Source organism: Scomber japonicus, chromosome 11, assembly GCF_027409825.1.
Source record: "Scomber japonicus isolate fScoJap1 chromosome 11, fScoJap1.pri, whole genome shotgun sequence".
In the NCBI taxonomy this organism is placed as follows: Eukaryota; Metazoa; Chordata; class Actinopteri; order Scombriformes; family Scombridae; genus Scomber; species Scomber japonicus.
The window spans coordinates 4331102-4340418 of NC_070588.1; the positions used below are offsets into that span (position 1 = coordinate 4331102).

The window sequence follows — 9317 nt, forward strand, 5'->3', positions numbered from 1 at the left end:
ATATACTTTATTTGAGATATATCACTGTTATATATAATGTGTTATTGTTATTATATTATTATTATATTGAAAGTTACATCTTGAATGCACTGACAGGGTATGAGTTTTAGGAGCCTGGGTCTAGATAATGGCTTTAAATGGTAATATAAATGTGATGTTTAAGACCTGACAGTAAGCTATTAACTTTAACCATACTACTTTTAACAACCTGAAGTGAACACACTACCCAGACTAAACCTGTGTTTCCAAGTCGTGACGCATCCAAAGTTGAATGAGTAATGTTTCACAGTAAAAATAGAATAACGCAAGCTTTTTGTGGGTGAGGAGAGAAGGGGGTAAAAAAAAAAAAAAAAAAAAAAAAAAAAAAACATTATGCAACCTCTGCGGGGCCGGCGTGTTATCATAATAAAACCCTGTTCCATCATAGTGGAGTCGTGGCTCTGGAGATGTAGTACTCCACTAATCCCTGGCGTCCAGTTGGTGGAAATCCCCACGTGGTTTCGACTCCTGTATAAAAACTTTGGGTGTGCGGAGCCCCTGTTGTCGTGAATGCAACGGGAGAAAAAGGGTCTCTCTCTCTCTCAGTGAGCAGCATCTTGCAAGCAGGACGCACGGAGCTGGCCATCCACAGGAACACGGTACCCAGGGCGCATACGCACAATAGACACCGGGGGAGTTACCGAGCGCTGTTACTTACTCTCATTTGGGACTTGCAGCTGTAGAAGTGGAGTTTTTCTGCATGTTTTGAATGGGAAAGAGCGGACTGAACGTCTCTGGACACCGAATTGGGCTTTTTCTTAGACTTATGGGCGAGGCAGCGTATTTGTTTTGATAGATTAGACTCCCCAAAGTCTGAGCTGAACGTGGTATGACAGAACTTTTATTTTTGAGAGAGACACGTTGCTGGATAACTAAGCTGAATGCATAATGACTGGAGTTAATTAGCCTCACACAAATTGCAGCAGCACTATTGTATGCTTTTTTTTTATTTTGGGGAATACAAAAAAAAAAAAAAAAAGATTTCTTTGGATATCTTTTAAAGGGCGTCTCACATTTTTTGGAGCCGAATTTGGATGTTCTCCCGGAACTCGCAAATTTGTAAATGAAAAAGTAGCATTAACCTTTTAGAGAGAGAGTGTGTGTGTGTTTAATATATTCAGTGTTTGGACTTTAATCTTAAATATTAGGAAAAATGAGCATATACAGTTTGGCTTTGTCCTGTTTAGCTGCGTGCGTTCTCTCCGTGCGCTGCAGCTCAGTGGCCGGCACAGAGACTCAGAGCTCGCCCCAGGAGTCGTGCGCGTCCTGCGGCCTCAGGGCGCCGGATCAGTCGGAGAGGGTGAACATAGACTTCTTAGAGGCGGTGAAGAGGCACATATTGAACCGGCTGCAGATGAGAGACAGACCTAACATCACTCATCCCATCCCGAAGGCTGCGATGGTGACAGCTCTGAGGAGGCTGCACGCCGGGAAAGTGCGAGAGGACGGCCGGGTGGAGATCCCCAACTTTGACGGACAGGCTGCCTTCAACAACGAGGTTCAAGCTGAGACCTCGGAGATTATCAGCTTCGCCGAATCAGGTAATAATCAATAATTCATTGCACACATCTAAATCGACCCCCGGATGAACCCATCCACCTTTTGACTTTGTGTAATAGGCAGCGCAGGAACCAGTTGAGTTAAATGTCTCACTCATGGATGAAATGTCTTCTTCTTTTTTTCTTTTTTTTTTTAAAGCTTATCCGGTTGAGATAAAGTAGAACAGACAGGCACAAGAGTTGTTTTACAAAAAATAGCATAAATGAATTGGCTTCAGTGTAATCATCATTTTCATCATGTTATTACATCACATTTCACTCCTGCTTGGATCCAGGGGTTGCTGTTAAATCCTCCTGTTTTACCCCTAATGCAAATCGAAAAGAAATGAAACTAAAGAAAGAGTCCTTAAATTACCCCCGTGTGTTGTCTAGGGGACAAAAAGAACCTCTGAATCCAATTTATCACTAAAGCTGTGCTCACACTCAATACTCCAATGTATAAAGCCCTCTTTTAAATACGAACAAAGTCCCTCAATTGGCCATTTATCCCTTCCTCTAAGAATGTGTATCTAACTAATTCTCAGAAGTCCAAAGAGAACACCATTTCCTCCCTCTCTCTCTCTCTCCCTCTCTCTCTCTCACACACACACACACACACACATACACATACCCTCCCCTACATACACACACACACACACACACACATACACACACACACACCTAAAATCATCTGCGCTTGACAGAATCCAATAATTGTCAGTTAGTGCTGTGAGAACCACATCTTTGACACAAACTGTTCGTTTAACAAAAAGAAAACATACAATTAAAGACACCAGAAATAGGGCGTTTTAAAAACACACACATACACACACACACACACACACACACACATACATACACACACACATATATGATTCTGTCTTTTCCTATTGGCCCTGATGGTACAATTAGCCAGAATGGGGCTGCTAGCTCCTGCCTTCCAATGGGAATGATCTGAGCACCATCATGACAAGGCAACAAAAGCCAGGCAATTATTATAAGAGCACTACGTGTTCCCGCTGAAGCCGACATGTCAACATTACGAAGGAGAAAAAAAGCACAGAAAACAAAAGAAATTGCTCAGAATAATGCATGAGACATTTGAGTCTGCGCTGGCTTGGTTTGGGAAGGGGGGGGGGGGGTTGAGTGGAGGGGTTGGTGGTGGTGATGCTAGAGAGAGAGAGAGAGAGAGAGAGAGAGGGAGGAGGGGGGGTATGTGATAATGTGTATGTGTGTGTGTATGTGTGTGTGTGCCCATATTGCAGTGTTGTAAAGAATCCTTTTGTCGTTCTAAAGGTTCGCTGGGCTCCTTTGCTTCTTCTTCTTCTATTTCTGTTTTTTTTTTTTTTCTTCTTCTTCTTTTTTTTGGGGTTCTATTCTTCCTCACACCTTTGAGCCTTTGTGTGGCATTGTACCATGGAGCTGGCTTGGGTCCCTGCTCCCTAGACCCTGTCTGCCTCCTGGCCAGCTGGCTCACGACCCCCAGATCGGATGCTGCCAGCCGGGGCATGGCTCAGAGGCAAGGTCTCCAGAATGCTCTGAAGCCAGGGGAGCTTGTCCCCCAAGCATGAGGGAGCCTGAATTGTTGTTGTCACAGTTTAGAACAAGGCGGGTTGGGGGCCGAGGTTGGCATATGTTTAGCCAACAGAGCAGCCAGAGAAAAGGATGTGGATAGGTGTTTATGTCCCTGATGGGTGTGTGTGTATGTGTGTGTGTGTGTGTGTGTGGAGTGTTGGGGTCAGTTTGCCTCCCCTCCTCACAGGGTTAACTGCGAACGCTTGTGAGCCGGCTTCTTATGCCCGGTTGCGTTTCAGAGGTAAGAGGTCTGCCAAGCGGCTCCGGGCAGGTGAGAGGAGATGATGCCAATCTCCCATCTCTCCTGACATGCTCCCGTGGGTCCTCGCAGAAGGGATTCGGTGTCCCGTATCCACGGGAGCGGAGCGGGGAACACAGGCATCGAAAGAGGTTAGGAGGAGGAGGAGGAGGAGGAGGAGGAGGAGGAGAGAAGGGGTCGACGGAGAGGTTTAGATCGGCGCTTCTTGATTGCTTGCTATAGCTGTTCGGACCCAGTGAACCCGCGGCGAATGGTCCAAGACACAGAATTAAGACTTCATTATGGGAGGTCATTAACTCCGGTCCCGTTCCTCTAGCGGATCAGGTTGGCAGGTTTACTTCAGGACACAGGTCTTTCATGAGGAGCTGTCAGTCATGGCACTTCTGGATTCAGTCCAGACATTTTCCACATTCACTCACAAGTGTGAGTTTCAGTCCTCAATGGGCCTGGCTGCCTCTGTATAGCTGTGATCCTATAAATGATTCATGCAACGTTATTAAAAATGCCCCTGTAGTAAAGCTTTAACAACAACAGAGAACGTAGAGCCAGAGCTGCAGCGGCTTAAACCTCTGTCCAAAAAAAAAATCCAGCGCCTTCAACCCTACCCCTTCCATCCTTCCTCAGTCTCCCTCCCTCACCTCCTCACCCTATGTGGAATTCCTGGAGTGCTGAGACTTGGGCCTGAGGGACGGCTGCTACATGCGCGCACGCCTCTGCTCATCTCAGAGCCACGAAGGCTCCGTGCCGCGCCCTTATCCCTCCACAGCGTGTGGTCTTGTCGACAGTGGCTTTGAGTAATGAGCTCTGGAGCTGCCTTCCTGCCAGCCTGCCTGCTTCCATGGCCTCTTCGCTGACTTGGTGGCGCAGGTGAGGACACGCTGAAGCAGCTCTTTATCCAACACGAGCCCACCCAGGTGTCCTGCCTGCCGATGCTTACGAGCAGCTCTTCCTCTGCGGGGTCAGGCGAGGCGTGTCGGGGCCAGCTCTGAATTGTAACTCTGGATGAAAAGAACAATTTGTTCCTCAAAAGGTCCTCAGTGGAAATATGTCATTTGGCATGTTGGTATATGCTCTGAATAGTAAAGGAGCTATAGCATCAAACCTGTAAAGCACATACTGTTCACACTATATGGAGCGAGGCTTTGTGCTCTGCTCTCTGAATGATTCCCCAAGTAGCAGCTGGGTACATTTTACATTTATTCCACCTTCGTCATCATCTAGGAACTTAAAAACTTTAACCAACATGTATGAGAAGTTAGAAAAAGGTGAATTTGAACATGACAACTGTGGAAATCTTTTCTTTACTTTCTTTCTATGTTCTGATATTCTTCCGCTTTGGAAGTGTGAAGATAAAAATGCACAAATAGTTAAATCTGTTTGCACTGATGTAGTCCAGTCACTGCAACTCTTTCATATATTTAGTTAAAATGTTATACATCAGTTATCAAACACTTCTCACTTATTTTTGTGTTGTTCTCTTCATTACTGTGAAGTTCATAAAAAGCTATCAATTGGAAGTGAAATGATTCGTTTAGTGATTCATTTTTCCACTAAGAGACATACTGAGAAATCAGTAAGAATTAGTCTATAGATCAATTAATCAGATATGCTAAACATTCATTTCAGTTTCAGTTTCTCAATAATGAGAATCTTCATCTTTTATTCATTGTACGTGACTGTGAACTGAATATCTTTTCATCAGACAAAAACAAGCAATTCAGTGAACTTAACCTTCAGTTGCATGTATTTCTCTGTATTTCTGTTGTGAAAATGACTCCTGCAACGCTATAACAGCTTTACTGCTGTTACTATGACATCAATCAATATGTCAACCTCCTCGGCTTCAGTCGTATCTCGCAGGTTTCCACAGAAAAATACCTTTAACTGCGTATGAGTTGGCTCTCCTTGAAGGGGAATACTCGAAATCTCTAACGGTAACCAGTCAAGCATTTCATAAACAAATCATCTGAACACAGCAGAGTGTCTCTCACTATTATTCACTATCAGCTCCTCTTCTTTGTCTGTGTATCAGTCTCTCTGCGATCCCCTCTTCTCTCTCCCTCTCTTTTTTTTTTTTTTTTTTGGAGAGCTCGGAGCTGTTGAGGCAAGTAAGAAACGCTCAGCGCTGAATGAGGTGAGGTTAGTTACTTGTAGCCCCGAGGGGCCTTTACAGCAGTCGCAGGCAAAAGCTGCTGTTCAGCTGATTACTTTATGCTGTTCACTTAAGATGGATTTCCATATGTACTGTCACTGCGTACTTGATACTTTCCCCACAGGCTTCACTAGTGAGAAAGCTGATGTATTGCTTACCGTGGGGATGAGTGTGTGTCTGTGAATGTAAATGTGTGTGTGTGTGTATGCGTGAAGTGCTACAGAGTGGAGAGCTGGTCTGAACAGGTCTGTGTGTGAATGTAAAGCCGCGGTTTTACAGGAGGAAGAGGCGTGAGGCGCCTTAAAGAGGGGGGGCCCGTCTTTGGTGGCCACCTGTTGACACTGACACACACTAATCAGTCGGCAAACAAAGTAATTTAGCCGCTTTCAAAGCCGCTGCTCTGCTTGAGCACATTGTACCAAATCTCCTGAAATAGGAACCTTTCAAGTTACCTCAGGGTAATTTGGAAGACATCATTAGGCTTAGGCGAAAAAAAAAAAAAAAAATACTGCCAGGGAGAGCCCATCGCCACCTTTAGACACCCGGGATCTCTTCATTGTGCCGTTTTAGAAAGTGGCCAGTGTCATGTAAATGGCTTTTATTTTTGCCTCATCATGCTTTTTGCTGGAAAGCCACGCGTTTCAATGCCGGGCTGCAGCGCGGCTGTCTCCCAGTGCCTCACAGGGGGCTTTGTGCTGTCACTCTCAGGGTGCTCGTACTGGAAGGAGGAGGGAAGGGGTGGGGTTCAGAGGGGAGGGGGTGAGGGGGGTACTAACAGCGAACTCAATGAACCCCCTGGGAGCCTTGGCCGTGTCCACCACCCTCCCACCTTTTCCACTTGCATCCTTCCTCCTTTCCTTCATCTTTCTCTCCTCTGTTCCCCTCCCTCTCTTTCTCTCTTTTCTCTTTTTGGCCCCGTCACCTGCAAAACTGGACACGAGGCCAAATGGGCCCGATCCAAGAGCTGGCCTGTCACCGCTGGCCTATCAGGAGCTGCCACAGAGGTCACCTGACACAGTGATTGAGGGTACACAGAGAAAACAAGAGAAAACAGTTCTTTAAAGACAGAGCTGCGCCCTTGTTGGGGGGCTTCCGTTTGTGGGCACATGCTGTGTGAGTGTGAGTGTGTGTGTGTGTGTGTGTGTGTGTGGGGCAAGCAGTCTTTAGCAGTCTTTCTCTTTAAATAATCATCATTTCAATAGGGAAAGCATATATATTTAGAGCTGCAAAAAGACAGCAATTAAACACTGAAAGTCTCTAAATGTGTTTGAAGGCTCGGTGGGTTCATGAAAAGGAAGTTCATAGAAATAAAGAACAGAATTTAATGTTTGAACATGGGTGAGATGCTTTGATCAGGATAAAAGGAATCAAGAACAGAGGTTAAACTGAAAGGATGTAAAATGTATAATCCAAGCGTGGATATGAACCTACTGTTTGTTAGAAATCACTCTTACAACAGGAAGATCTTTTTTCTTTCTACTTTCGTTTCTCTTTCTTTTATCTGCTACATCTCGTTGCTTTCTATAGCAGCTTATCTTCAGTTCCATCTCTGCTCAAAGACGCTCTCTCTCACATCAGATGTAATATCATGTAACCCAAATCTTGTAATAACAATTGAACTGTCTCCATGACAACTGAGCAAAGTCCATCTGCTGAAGAAGACAGTAAGATGTGACTGAAAGTTGCAAGAAATTTCCAGCAGTGGAGTTTGTGCTAAGAGTCAATACATATTCAACATGTTCTTCTATACACATTGATTAACTAAAGCCATGTCTTTGCTCTTTCTCCAACAGATGAGCACATATCCTCCAAGTCCGGTCTGTACTTCTTCATCTCCAACGAGGGCAACCAGAACCTGTTCGTGTCCCAGGCAAACCTGTGGCTCTACTTCCGCGTGCTGCCCGCTGGTCCTGAGAAGGGCCTCCGGAGAAAGGTGACGGTGAAGATCCACTACCAGGAGGCCGGAACTGCCAGCGGTGCAGAAGGAGGTCCAGGAGGCGGTGGTGGAGGTGGCACGGGTCGCTGGGCTCTGGTGGAGAAACGCGTGGACCTGAAACGCAGCGGCTGGCACACTTTCCCCCTCTCTGAGGCGATCCGAGCCGTGTTTGGGAAAGGTAGCCGGCGGCAGGACCTGGAGATCCATTGCGATGGCTGTGAGACAGCAGGTGTGTCGCCGGTGCTGGTGGACCCAGGCGACCCGTCCCACCGCCCCTTCCTGGTGGTGCGTGCGCGGCAGGTGGACGGAAAGCACCGCATTCGCAAGCGGGGGCTGGAGTGTGACGGTACCAGCGGGGGCCTGTGCTGCCGGCAGCAGTTTTACATTGACTTCCGCCTTATCGGCTGGAACGACTGGATCATTGCACCGGCTGGCTATTACGGCAACTACTGCGAGGGCAGCTGCCCGGCCTACATGGCAGGTGTGCCAGGCTCGGCTTCGTCCTTCCACACAGCAGTAGTTAACCAGTACCGCATGAGAGGGATGAGTCCGGGGTCGGTCAACTCCTGCTGCATCCCCACCAAGCTCAGTACTATGTCCATGCTCTACTTTGACGATGAGTACAACATCGTCAAGAGGGATGTGCCCAACATGATCGTGGAGGAGTGCGGCTGTGCTTGAGTCCACGCCGACCCCCTTTACTTATCTTTGAACTTGGAACAGTCAGAAAGGCCTTTTGTACAAACAGGACGTTATTGTACGGTACACATATACGATATATCTATACCTACTGTATGTGCAAGCAGCACACACACTGGTACAATCTAGCAAACGCAAGTATCAGTGCTGTGTCCGTGTGTGCATGTGTGTGTTTGTTTGCACGTGTTTGTGCGAGCGTGTGTATTTATCAGACTGAGTGACATGCTTGCTGTCCGAGTTTTGTCCGATCTGGACGACTGGTCAGCGATGGGACGAGAAGGGAATGATTATCACCAAAATGATACTTTGCTCTAGTTTGCCATTTCTAGTCAAAAATAATGGCTCAGCATCTCCTCTTGAATGAAGATAAAAAGCGCTTAAGGAAAGTGACAGGATCAGCCGATGATATTATTGGCTTCACCCCCACACTCCCAACCCCGCTCCTCCAACCCTCTTAAGTACTTTAAGCACATGACAGACTTTTGTTTTTATAAAGCACTGACAATTCATCAGCTTATACAATTCAGAACACCAGCACTTCCCTAGTATGCCGACAGACACAGTCTGACTCTCCTCTCTGGTGGAATTAGACCGGCAGCGCTTAATGCCTTGCAGGATTATACACTCCGCACTGCAGTGGCAAAAGAAAGTCCTCGACAGAGCCGCTGTTATTGTTGTTGTCGTCATTCTTGCTGTTGACTACGGGCCTCAACCTCAACTTCCTGCCTGTCGAGAGTGCTGCAGGCCCCGTTACCGTGACAACCAGGTGAAGATAGATCTCATAAGTGCACTTCACTTTTGCGCTGGGAGTGACAGAGAGAGAACTGCTTCCTCCTGTCCCCCTACGGCTCAGTAGAAGTGGGCCTGTGGACTCAGAGACTCTAGTTTGGGCCCGGTGGGTCGCCACAGTGCAGTGCAGCACTTGCAGAAACTGAAATGCACACCCTGAATAGCACTTGTATAAAGAAATGCCTTCCAAGGGGTACTGAGTGTCCTGTCCTATCGCTAATTAAGTGCCACATGAGCTATGCAATGTATAGTAACCTATACCCATACTCAACATGCTCTATTAGACTGAATTCTCTTTCCATCTTTCTCTTTCTCTCTTTTTTCTCTCTC

The 9317-nt window shown here is 46.6% G+C and overlaps 1 protein-coding gene across 1 annotated transcript; it reads left to right on the forward strand.

Annotated features, from left to right (window-relative positions):
* Positions 1–1192: 1192 nt before the first annotated feature.
* Positions 1193–8180, forward strand: inhbb (inhibin subunit beta B). The gene is made up of 2 exons (XM_053328192.1): positions 1193–1580; positions 7357–8180. The coding sequence occupies exons 1-2, from the start codon at positions 1193–1195 to the stop codon at positions 8178–8180; spliced, it is 1212 nt and encodes a 403-aa protein (XP_053184167.1).
* The last annotated feature ends 1137 nt before the right edge of the window (positions 8181–9317 follow it).